Source organism: Larimichthys crocea, chromosome XIII (genome assembly GCF_000972845.2).
Source record: "Larimichthys crocea isolate SSNF chromosome XIII, L_crocea_2.0, whole genome shotgun sequence".
NCBI lineage: Eukaryota > Metazoa > Chordata > Actinopteri > Sciaenidae > Larimichthys > Larimichthys crocea.
Genome location: NC_040023.1, coordinates 11,235,752 through 11,249,291, shown reverse-complemented (window position 1 = coordinate 11,249,291; position 13,540 = coordinate 11,235,752). Strand labels below are relative to the sequence as shown.

The window sequence follows — 13,540 nt, the reverse complement described above, 5'->3', positions numbered from 1 at the left end:
ACACGTCCTGCCGTCCCCCACACCAACTTCCTCCGGCTCACACACACCACTTCCTGCGGCCTAACACAAAATTCCTTCATGTCTCACACACAACACACACCACACACCACACACACACCACACAACACACACTTACTGCCGTCTCACCCACACACACAACTTCCTGCCGTCTCACACCAACCACCCACACACACACTTCCGCCCGTTCACACACACACACACACACTTCACCTCCCGTCTCACACACACACACACACTTCCTGCCCGTTCTCACACACACACACCACCACACAACAACACCCACACAACGCCAAGTGGAAGCGAAGACGGGGGGGGTGGTGGGGGCCTGAAAAAAAAAAAAATACACCATAACAAAATAAGGGGGACACTGACACGAGAAACAGGCACGGAAGCGCGGGGCAGAAACAGGGGACAGAGGGATCTGCGGCGGGGAAACAAGAATGGGGGGAGCTAACACACCACGGGGGCGCGCGGAGGAGGGCACGGGAAGTGCGGCAAAGCGAGCAGCACACGTCCTGCCCTATCACACACCCCACACACCCACAAGTCCTGCTTTCCTCACACACACACACTCCTGCATGTCTCTCTCTCTCACACAAACACCACCCACACACCCACACTTCCCTCCTGTCTCAAACACACGTCCCTGCCTGTCCGCAACACACGCCTGCCTGTCTCCACACACACACACACTTCCTGCCGGCTTACACACACACACACCACTTCCGCCTGTCTCACACACACACCACACCACACAGTCCTTGCCTGTCCTCACACACACACCACACACCACACACACACACACACACACACACACACACACTTCTGCCTGTCTCACACACACGTCGCCGTCTCACACACACTCTGTCTCCACTAGTATGACGGACGGGTCCCGTCCCCGACCTCTCGTCTGGGTGCGGCTATCTCAATCTAGACTTGGCTGCAGGATGCTGAACCTGGATCTGTTACCATGGAGACCAGGATGCTGTCATATGTGTGTGTTTGTTGTCGCTGTGTGTGTTTGTTGTGGTGGTCTGCAGTGGGTGTTACCTCTCGGAGGATTGCATTTCCATCGTGGTATCACGAGTCCTCCCATCGGGACCACACACCCACACCCCCCCACCACGGATGGGGAAGACCTTATAAAAAGGCCGCTGGGAGTTGGAACCCAGGATCTCCTGTTTTACTAGACGGCACTTTAACCATCGAGCCACGGCGCCATTTGTTTTCCTTTTTTTTTAGAGTTTCCATTCAAGTAACATTTGAATGAAAATGAATTAGCATTCCACAACAAAACAACCAGCTGGGACCATCAGGGTCAACAAACATTCAAAATAGTTTCATGGACCTTTGCTGCGTAGAGGAATTCACGATTGCTTAGGATGGCTTGGCTCGACTTTTTAAGTGATTGGTTGCACTCGATGTGGAGAGTGCTTTCCATCCATCGTCGGCAAAGGGCACGCAACCATAACCGGCGTCAAAAATGGCACGGCTTGGGATTTGCACGTCAGGACTCCTGTTTACAACAGGCACTTTACATCTAAGCCACGGTGCCATTGATTGCCATCGTTTAGAGTTTTCAAGTAAACATTTGAATGAGTGAAATTAGCATCACACAAAACAACCACAGTAGAATGCAATAAGTGTAATATCTAGTATCACCTGAGAAATTTTAGGCAGTCGCTCATTCTGAGCTCATTGGGACCTTGAAAAGGGAAGGGTCAGAACCCAGGGTCTCCGGTTTACCTAGACAGGCAATTTAACCATCTAGCCATGGCGCTTGATTCCTTTTTTTTTGTTTAAGAGTCACAAGTAACATTTGAATGAAATGAAATTAGAATTCAACACAAAACACCGCAAGGACGCAGAGTCCGGGTCAACAGAACAAAAGGTTTTCAAAAATATTTCAGACTTGCTGCTGCTTTAGAGGAATCAACACGATTGCTTAAGGAGTGCTTGGCTGGGCTTTTTAAGTTGACTGACTTGGGTTGCACTCGATGTGAGAGTGCTTGCCCATCGTCGGCAATGGCACGCTAACCTAAGACAGACACGAAAAACAGGAACCCACCGCTGGGGATTTGAAACCCAGGATCTCCTGTTTACAAAGACAGCACTTTAACCATATAAGCAACGGCGCCATTTGATTGCCGCCTTTTTTAGAGTTTCAAGTAAACATTGAATGAAATGAATTAGCATTCACACAAAACAACAGCTGGGACCAGTATGGTCAAACAAAACGTTCATCAAAAAGATTTCAATTTCATGGCTGCTGCTTAGAGAATCACGATTGCGTTATTTAGCAGTGGCCTTTCGGCTCGACTTTTTAAGTGACTTGGTTGCACTCATGCGAGAGTGCTTTTCATTTCCTCGTCGGATGGCGCGCTAACATAACGGCGTCAAAAATAGGAACGGCTGGGATTTGCACGCAGATCGCCGTTTACAGACAGCACTTTAACCATCAAGCCAATGGTGCCCATTGATTGCCATTCTTTTAGGTTTCAAGTAAACATTTGATGAAGTGAAATTAGCATTCACACAAAACAAAACATTAGAGAAGCAATAAGTGTAGAATCGTAAAGTAGTCACCTGGAGAATTGTAGGCAGGTCAGCCATGCTGAGCTCATGAAACTTGAAGTGAGAGGTCAGGAAAACAGGATCTCCTGTGTACTAGAAAGGGGCCAATTTAAACATCTAAGCCAGGCGCCATTGATTTTCCGTTTTTTAAGTGTTCAAGTAAACATTGAATGAAATGAAATTAGAATTCACAACAAAACAACCAGCTGGGACCGTTCAGGGTCAACAAAACAGTTCAAAAAGATTCATGACTTGCTGCTTTAAGGAATCACGAGTGCTTGCAGTGGGTCTTGGCCACATTTTTTAAGTTGACGGGGTTTGCAGCACTCGATGGAGAGTGCTTTTCAACATCGTCGGGAAGGGCGCGCTACTACCAGACCGGCGTCAAAAATAGGCAAGGCTGGGAATTTGCACGCAGATCTTCCCTGTTGTACAAACGGCACTTAAACCATCTAAGCAAACGTGCCATTGATTTGTGCCATCTTTTTAGAGTTTCAAGTAAAAACATGAATATGAAGTGAAATTAAGCAAAAAGCATTCACAGACAAACAACCCCAGTGATGCCATAAGTGTAGAATCTAATAGTCACCTGGGAATTTTAGCAGGTCAGCAGTCTGAGCTCATTGAACGGGAAAAAGTGAGAGGTCAGGAACCCAGGATCTCCTGTTGACTAGACAGGCAATTTTAACAGCTAAGGCCATGGAGGCCATTGTTTCCTTTTTTTAAGAGTTTCAAAGTAACATTTGAGGAATGAATGAGCATTCACACAAAACAACCAGCTGGGACCAGTACAGAGGGTCAACAAAACAGTTCAAAAAAATGCATGGATTGCTGCTTAGAGGAAGCACGACGGCTTAGCAGTGGCTTGGCCGACATTTTTAAGTTGAACTGGTTGCACTCGATGTGAGAGTGATTTCCATCGTCGGCAAGGCACGCTACCATAACACCCCGAAAAAAGGCACCCCCCCGCGGATTTGAATCGGGATCCCCTGTTTACAAGAAAGGTACGTTTAACCATCTAAGACTAAGCCACGGCGACTTGATTGCCTTCTTTTTAGAGTTTTCAAGTAATATTTTGAATAAGTGAAGTAGCATTTCAACAAGACAACCACATTAGAATGCCAATAAGTGTAGAATCTATTAGTCACCGGGAAATTTTAGCAAGTTCGGATCATTCTGGGTAGAGTCCAACAGGCGCTCACATGCCATTGTGTTCTCAGGGAGAACACAACGTTCATCGTCCCTGGGTGGCTTGAACCACCAACCTCTCTTACAGCCGAGCGCGCTGGCCGATTGCGCAAGAGACAATACTGTTTGTCTGCCTTGTTTTTCCTACCAAATTACTATTTGTGCAGTCGGTTTCCATTGAACTTGAAAGTGAGAGGGTCATGGTCAACAAAACAGTTCAAAAAGATTTTCAATGGACTTGCTGCTTTAGAGGAAATCACATGCGTAGCAGTGGCTGGCTCGACATTTTTAAGTTGACTGGGGGCACTCGATGTAGAGTGCTTTTCCACGTCGGCGTATGGCGGCACTAGCCAAAACAGACCTTTATAAAAGGCGGCTGGAGTTGAACCCGATCTCCTGTTACTAGACAGCACTGTAACCATCTCTGCCGGCCTCACACACCCACCTTCCTGCCGGCCTCAACACACTTCCTGCCGTCTCAAACACACCCCCACAACCCACAACACCCCACAACAACCCACACCACACTTCTCCGTCCACCACCCACCAACACACTTCTGCCCCCGTCCACCCACCCCCACACCCTAACAACCTTCTGCCGTTCTTCTCACACACACACACACCACATCCTGCCCGCTCTCACAACCCCCACACTTTCTGGCCGTCTCCAACACAACACACCCACACAACCCCCACAACCTTCCTGCCTGTCTCTCACCCACCCCAACCAACTCCTGCCCGTCTCCCACACCCAACCCCCACACACACATTCCTGCCGTTCCACCCACACCCCCACCCCCCCCCGTCCGCCTGTCCCCCCTACCACCCTCTGCCTGCTCTCCTCCTTCTCACACACACACACCCACCATCACAATACCATTAACCACTTCCTGCCTGTCTCACACACACGTCTGTGTCTCACACACACGTCCTGCCACACACACACACACACACACTTCCTGCCTGTCTCACACACACACACACACACTTCCTGCCTGTCTCACACACACGTCCTGCCTGTCTCACACACACGTCCTGTCTCACCTAAGATGATGACGGACGTGGTCCCGTCTCCGACCTCCTCGTCCTGGGTGCGGCTGATCTCAATCATAGACTTGGCTGCAGGATGCTGAACCTGGATCTGTTACCATGGAGACGCAGGATGCTGTCAGTATGTGTGTGTGTGTGTGTGTCTGCGTGTGTGTGTTTGTGTGTGTCTGCGTGTGTGTGTTACCTCTCTGAGGATTGCATTTCCATCGTTGGTCATCACGATTCCTCCCATCGGGTCCAGCAACATCTACACACACACACACACACACACACACGATCAGTCATCAATCAGTTGATTAATCATTCTTTGTTTTCATTGATCAGCTGACTATCAGAGTTGCTGGTCTCACCTTCATCATGGCCCGCGGGCCGAGGCAGGTTCTGATCACATCTGCAATGGTCTGAAAGAAACAAACACACACACACACCTCGTCATTTAAACAGCGACACGCCGTGTGTGTCGTGACAGGCGGTCTGGCCGTCTCTGTTAAACGAGCTGAAACGCCGTCACCTCACAACGACGCGGACTGAACGCACAGAGACGGGAAGCTTTAACGAGGTCAGAGCTCGTTAGTATCGGAACACGCAGAGCCCTGTAGACGAGACGCTCACACCTGTTTCTCTCAGATCACGTGACAGCCAGACATGACGACCGTCTGCATCAGAACATCAGAGTGAGTGCGGACACGAGAACATGGAGGACGATCACCTCAGAAGGTTCAGTCAACGTCACGTCCAGATTATTGTTGTCATGCACTCGTCACAAAGACGCCTAAAGCTAAATGTCCTGATCTGCCTTCAGCTGAAGATCAGGTGAAGGCAACAGGCTCCAGGTGGACTGTTGCCTTCACCTGATCTTCACCTGATCTTTGATGACAGATGACAGCTGTGTGTCGTCCAACAGGCCCACATTCCACCTGGAGCCTGTTTGGGGCATGCATAAGGTCTACATCAGGTCCAGGTCTGGACCTGGGGCCTCATGTAAGAATACTTGTGGATTTTCACGTGAAACTTGGCGTACGGCAAAACCCAGAAACTGTCGTACGCACAAAAATATTCAGATGTATCAAAGTGTGCGTACGCATGGATCCAAGCACGTTTCTTTTGTACATCCCAATTAGGGCTGCACGATATGGCCTGTAACCAATATCTCGATATTTTTAAGCTATATCGCGATACACGATATATATCTCGATATTTTTGTTGTTGTTTTGTATTGTTTATTTCTAATAAATAATAATGTCATTATTACCTTGATAGCATTGTAATTGCTCAGAATCAATGTAGAACAGTAGATTTACACTTGCTGTATGAGACACACCTCTTTTTATAGCATTTTAACACTTGTCATATTTTTTATGAATTTTTAATATATTTCATAATGTACATATGAGCACTGAAGCAGTGCAGGATCATACTTGGCTTATGAGACACACTTTTTTAAATCAAATTTTAACCATTCTTCATATTTTATAAATAAACCTTTAATAAATTTAACACCCACGTCTTATTTTGAAAACCGGAAGTGTCCACACGCTGCAGTAAGCTAGCGCTGACTTTCCCAGTTTTCTCAAAGTATTTGACATAAAGTCGCAATAAGGGCGCACTTGAAAATATTGGAGCAGCTGACGTGACCACGCGAAAACGAGAGACGGCTGGCGTGACCGCAGTTGTTTTTCTTCGGAACCACAGTCGTCCGTCTCCATCTCAATTAACTCGTTGGGCTCTTCACTTTCTCTCTCACCTGATACCAAAAAGTACGCATGCGGCGCCGGGGTTTTTCTGGGTGGGCGGGGCAGTGTGTGCGTGCTGTGAGCAAGCACCAGGCGTGACACAGGCAAAACTCCGGAGAATTAAATGCGACGGCTTAAAACATTTACGTGAAAGTACTGATGTTCGAGATCTTTTTTTTTTTTTTTGTTTTTTTTTTTTTTTAGTCATTCATACATCTCACGTAGAACAAGCCTCCGATATATCGAGTATATTCGATATCTCGCCCACCCCTAAATCCCAATCAACGGGAATTGCGCGCACATGCAAACTCCTCCCTGTTCACGCCCCATTTCCCTCTGCAAATCTATTTCAAATAGGCCCTGGACCGCGGATTCACCTGTTTGTCCAATCAGATAACGCGATGAACAACGGAAAGGAAAATGAATTTTACAGAGGTCTGAGCTAAAGATTCTAGTGGAATCAAGTGGAGATTCTGTTTGGTCCTGTCAACAGGGATAAATATGACCAAAAAAAACGACGTGAGTGGGAAGCGTGTGTGTGAGGCTAAAATGGATCCGAAGCAGCGCACACACAGGTGTGGACAGGTGTGGAGCCGCGGCTCACATTCCACTTCACGCCCGCTTTTTACTTGACAAGAATACTGAACACGGATACAATCAGGGGCTGTTAGAAAGCTCTGCAGCTCTAATTTTCACCAGCAGAAAATTAAAAAAGGGAAAACCAAAAACATGATATTTGAATGCCACATGCCCAAATATGCACTGCCACACTGCACGGCTTCTGGGTGAGTAAAGATTATTCGTTTAATGTCCCGTTTTACATACGGTAATGGAAAGCCACCCATCTTGCACCCCGTGCAGCCTCCAGCCTGTTCCCAGCCAGCTGTTAGTCATAATGAATGAAGTCGTGTGTTGAAAACCAGGCTACCTTGCCACGATGTTCGTTAGCTGCATTCGCGCATCAATATTGATTTGAACACTTATTGGAATGAAAATGTTTCGACTAACATTAAACAGAATTCAATCCTGTGTTTTATAGCAATGTGTGTCAGTCAATAGCTCCGATTACATCAGGGAAAACGGCTCTCTGCAAACTGCCTTTCATGTCGGCCTGTTCAACCGATGTACGGGAATCTGATTGTCCCAGGAAGACATTCAGATGATTCCCGTCCCACACAGCGGCATTGCTTCGCTCGGCTCAGGGTTGGACTGGCACACTCCTGACCGATCGGCCCGCTCCCGCTGGACTGCCCTTTGCCGGGACACCCCAGCGCAGCCGACAGCGGCCCGCCGGCCCCCGTTGCGGCTCTCGGGCCGTGCCGCAGCTGCAGTTTACTCCAGGTAACACTGGCCTTGGTAACGAAATGGCTTATGAGCCAATACTTTTTATTTTTTTCTTTCTTTATTATTTTTTAAATTTTTTCTTTTTTTATTTTTTTTTTTTTTTCTTTCTTATTTTTTAACTTTATTTTTTTTTTTTTATTTTTTTATTATTTTTTTTTTTTTTTTTTTTTTTTTTTTTTTTTCTTTTATTTTATTTTTTTATTCTTTTTTTTTCATTGTTTGACGTACAATCCTTGCGTTCCTTAAAATCGCTCACAGGGCTTGCACATTTACAAGGTCCTCTAACAACGCTAACGCTGCCATTGTTAATACATTTCTTAACTCACATCACGCATGCTTTTATACTCCACCTATATAACTGCCAAAAACACGTGGGTGTGTTAATTGTTCCATCCGTGGTCCTGATGTGCCACATCCTTGGCAGACTTACTTGTTTTCACATTATTAACCGTTTCCCAGCTTCACCTCTAAGGAACAAACAGCTGTAGAAACGTGCGTACGACAGCTATGAAGCTGGCGTGGGGGCACGCACCTTTCTACGATCATTTCACGTTGCTACCTTTGAAACGTGAGCGTGGAAAAGGACGTACGCCCTTTTTGTGCATATGGCCCCTTCCGGTGAGGTCAGAGACCTTGGCAGCGTTGATGTTCCCGCGTCGGACCTTCGTCCGACTCTCCTTTTGTTCTGATCTGCAAAGGGAACCAGGACGTAATAACACAGCTGTCTCATGTGTCACATCACTTGTTAATTAATAGAAATACAGTACTACATTAATTATAAAATCATCCATGTCGATAGAGTCCAATCAATATTGATCAGGTACGTCATCCGAGGGCGTGGCCGAGTCTCATCTCATGTTACTATCACACCACTGCCCACACCGTCTTTACATTGTTTATCTTAGTATATTTATATGGTACATTTTAATTAGTATATCAGTACATTTATATAGTATATTTATATTAGTCCTTTTTATATTAGTATATTAGAACATTTATATGATATTACTAATGCGTACTAATATAAAAATATACTAATATAAAATGTAGTACATTTTATATGAGATGTACTAATATAAAACTGTATCATATAAAATGTACTACTATAAAATGACTCATTAAATGAGTCCATTTTATATGAATTTACTAATATTAAAATGTACTAATATAAAATGACTCATATAAAATGTACTAATTAACAATGTACTAATATAAAAGTTACTAATATAAAATATACTATATAACATGTTACTCATATAACTATACTAATATAAAATGTACAATATAAAAATATACTCATAAATATACTAATATAAACTATACTCATAAAATATACTAATATAAAAAATGTACTATATAAAATATACTCATAGAAAATATACTCCTAAAATCTACTAATATAACATGTACTAATATAAAATATACTAATATAAAATATACTATATAAAATGACTAAATAAAATCTCTCATAAAATATTACTAAATAAAATCTACTCAAAAATATCCTAATATAAAAATGTACTCCTATAAAATACTATAAAATGAGTACATTTATATGAGATGTACTAATTCAAATATCTAATATAAAATGTCTCTGCTTGTCTTTGTCTGTCTCTGTTCTGTCTCTGTCTGTTCTCTTGTTGTCTCTGGCTGTCTCTGTCTCTTGTCTGTCTTGTCTCTTGTTTCTGTCTGTCTGTTCTTGTCTGTCTCTGTCTGTCTCTTGTCTGTCTCTGTCTTTCTGGTCTCTTGTTCTGTCTCTGTCTCTTGTCTGTCTGTCTGTCTCTTGTCTGTCTCTGTCTGTCTCTGCTCTGGTCTCTTGTCTGTCTCTTGTCTGTCTCTGTCTCTTGTCTGTCTCTGTCTGTCTCTGTCTCTTGTCTGTCTCTTGTCTGTCTCTTGTCTGTCTCTTGTCTGTCTCTGGTCTGTCTCTGTCTCTTGTCTGTCTCTGTCTCTGTTGCTCTGTCTGTCTCTGTCTGTCTCTGTCTCTCTGTCTTCTGGCGTCTCTGTCTGGTCCTCTGTCTCTTGTCTGTCTCTGTTTCTTGTCTCTGTCTCTGTCTGTCTCTTGTCTGTCTTGTCTCTTGTCTCTTGTCTGTCTCTTTTCTGTCTCTGTCGTCTCTGTCTGTCTGTCTCTTGTCTGTCTCTGTCTCTGTCTGTTCTTGTCTGTCTCTGTCTGTCTTGTCTCTTGTCTGCTCTGTCTGCTGTCTCTTGTCTGTCTTGTCTCTGTTCTCTGTCTGGTCTCTCTTGAGTCCTGACAATCTACACTGACCTGTGATGCTAAGCTAAACCCCCGGCGAACATATTGTTAGCTGCTCACAGGCTAATGCTGATAATGAGCTAAAGGATTAGCTTAGCCAGCTACCAGGGAGCACATTGCTCCGCGTGCGAGCCGGGCTCCGCTTTGTGTCGCAGGCCGGCCCGGGCCGCGGTAACCGGCTACCAACCGGAGCCCCCCGTGGGGGGGCGGCCTGGACCGGTCCCGGCCGGGCGCCATGTCGAGAGTTGAAGCTTAAACGACGCGATGAAACATTGTGAGAAGAAATACTTCCTGCGCACTAAAACTGCTGCCCGAACATCTTCACGGAGACACGACGGAGCGGGGAGCGACGAGAGGAGTGGGAGAGCGGAGAGGAGGAGGAGCGGAGCGGCGGAGGAGGAGGAGGAGGAGGAGGAGAGAGGAGGAGCCTGCGAACTTCTGGAGGCGAGGCGGCGGAGGTCAAATGGCAGGGGCGGGACAACTACCACAGGCCCGACCAATCAGCGGAGAGAATTAACATTGAGTATAGACGCTTCAAACCAATCAGTCAACGAGAGAAGAGTTATACGCTCAGTACAATAGAGAGCCCAGCCATATTATATATACCGTATATCATACTTATATATATTATATATATATATATATATATATATATATATATATATTATATATCTATATATTATAAGTATATATTATACCGTTTATATATACTCTCTCTCTTCTCTCTCTATATTAATATATATAAATACTTATATATAATTTATATTTTTTTATTTTTATTATTTTTATGACGGTAGTTTTAGACAGTCTTAGTCTTTGACAGTCTTTAGTCTTAGGAAGTTTTATTCTCAGAAAACAAAAGAAGTCCAACATGAACAAAGAAAATAAAAAAATTTTAAGTAAAAAATCAAAACCAGTGAGTTACAAAATCTTCAATAAAATAAATAAAGTTGTACTTAAAATTAAAACACAGCTGTAATTAAATTTAATCTTCAGCCCCCCCCCCCCCGCCCCCCCTGATCAATGCCAAAACGTTTGATGTCTCTCAGTGTTCATCATCAGTTGAGTCCTTCTACTTAATCGCCTTTCACACACACACGCACCGAATCGATGATCGTGTTTATTACAGAATAAGTCCAGAGAAACGTTCACCACAAACCCAATAAACATAATCACTCAACCTACACCACTATTAACATAAATCTAATTTACATATATTATCGCCCTCATTAAACATAAAACCCACCTGCAAACTGCGCTTTAATGTCGGCCTGTTCAACAGCACTGTATGGGAATCTGATGTACCAGGAAGACATTCAGATGATTCCGTCCCACACAGCTGGCATTGCTCGGCTCAGGGTTGACTGGCACACTCCTGACCGATCGGCCAGCTCCCGCTGGAATGCCCCTGTTACCAGGAACCCCAGCGTAGTCAGGCAGCCGGCCCGCCGGCCCCCGTTGCGCTCTCGGGCCGGCCACAGCTCTGCAGTAACTCCAGTAACACTGGCCTTGGTAACCGAAATCGTCTTATGAGCCAATTATCATGGTTTGCAAGTAAATCCGTGCGTTCCTTAAATCGCTCACGGCGGATTGCACCATTTGCAAGGTCCAACGCTAACGCTGCCATTGTTAATATCATTTTCTTCATCACATTGTGCATGCTTTTATATCCACCTATATAACTGCAAACACGTGGGTGTGTTAATTGTTCATCAGTGTGTCTCTGATGTGCACATCACTCTGATGACTACTTGTTTTCACATTATTAACAGTTTCCCAGCTTCACCTCTAAGGAACAACAGCTGTAGAAACGTGTGTACGACAGCTATGAAGCTGGCGTGGGGCACGCACATTTCTACGATCATTTCACGTTTGATACATCTGAACGTGAGCGTGGAAAAGGACGTACGCCACTTTTTTGTGCATATGGCCCCTGGTCCGGTGAGTCAGACTGACCTTGGCAGCGTTGATGTTCCCGGTCTGGACTTTCCGTCCCGACTCTCTCTTTATGTTCTGATCTGCAAAGGAAACAGGAAGTGATAAACAGCTGTCCTCATGATGTCAAATCACTTGTTAATTAATCAGAAATAAAGGTACTAAATTAATAAAATCATCCATGTCGATATGAAGTCCAATCAATAAGTGATCAGTACGTCATCAGAGGGCGTGGCCGAGTCTCATCTCATGTTACTATCACACACTGCCACACAGTCTTTACATTGTTTATATTAGTATATTTTATATGGTACATTTTATATTAGTATATCAGTACATTTTATATAGTATATTTTATATTAGTACTTTTTATATTAGTATATTAGAATATTTTATATGAGATACTAATGAGTACTAATATAAAATATACTAATATAAAATGTACTCATATAAAATGTACTCATAAAATGAGTACATTTTATATGAGATGTACTAATATAAAATGTACTAATATAAAATGTACTAATATAACATGTACTCATAAAATATACTAATATAAAATGTCTCTGTCTGTCTCTTGTCTGTCTCTGTCTCTTGTCTGTCTCTGTCTGTCTCTTGTCTGTCTCTGTCTGTCTCTTGTCTGTCTCTTGTCTGTCTGTCTCTGTCTGTCTCTGTCTGTCTCTGTCTGTCTCTGTCTCTGTCTCTGAGTCCTGACAATATACACTGACTGTGATGCTAAGCTAACACCCGGCGAACATCATTGTTAGCATGCTAACAGGCTAATGCTGAGTAATGAAGCTAAAGGATTAGCTTAGCATGCTAACAGGGAGCACATGCTCCGCGTGCGAGCCGGGCTCCGCTTTGTGTCGCAGCCGGCCCGGGCCGCCGGTAACCGGCTACAACCGGAGCCGGGGCGGCCTGGACCGGGCCCGGACAGGCGCCATGTCGAGAGTGAAGCTTTAAAGACGCGATGAAACATTGAGAAATACTTACTGAGCACTAAAACCTGCTGCCCGAACATCTTCACGGAGACACTGACGGAGCGGGGAGCGGAGAGAGGAGGAGGAGGAGCGGAGAGAGGAGGAGGAGAGAGGAGGAGCGGAGAGGAGGAGCCTGGAACCTTCTGGAGGCGAGGCAGGAAGGAGGGCTCAACTGGCAGGGGCGGGAAAACTAGCTAACTAACACAGGCCCGACCAATCAGCGGAGAGAATTAACATGACGTATAGACGCTTCAACCAATCCAGTCAACGAAGAGAAAGAGTTATAGCGATCAGTACAATTAGAGACCCAGCCATATTATATATACCGTATATTCCTTATAATATCTATTCTATAGATATATCTAATTATATAATATAGATCTATATCTATACTCTATTATCCAGTATATCCTATAGCCCGTCTATATACTCTCTCTCTCTCTCTCTCTCTATATATAGCTCTA

At 44.5% G+C, this 13,540-nt stretch overlaps 1 protein-coding gene across 1 annotated transcript in view; it reads right to left on the bottom strand.

Moving 5' to 3' along the window:
• The window catches only part of cct3 (chaperonin containing TCP1, subunit 3 (gamma)), a 16,459-nt gene extending 3,232 nt beyond the window's left edge, over positions 1-13,227 (bottom strand). The window contains exons 1-5 of the mRNA XM_027286636.1: positions 13,090-13,227; positions 12,118-12,179; positions 5,184-5,234; positions 5,018-5,080; positions 4,828-4,924 (exon numbers count right to left, since the gene is read on the bottom strand). Coding sequence (XP_027142437.1) covers positions 4,828-4,924; positions 5,018-5,080; positions 5,184-5,234; positions 12,118-12,179; positions 13,090-13,117 — 301 coding nt within the window. The 5' untranslated portion in view covers positions 13,118-13,227. The remainder of the gene's footprint in view (positions 1-4,827; positions 4,925-5,017; positions 5,081-5,183; positions 5,235-12,117; positions 12,180-13,089) is intronic.
• Between the last annotated feature and the right edge of the window lie 313 nt (positions 13,228-13,540).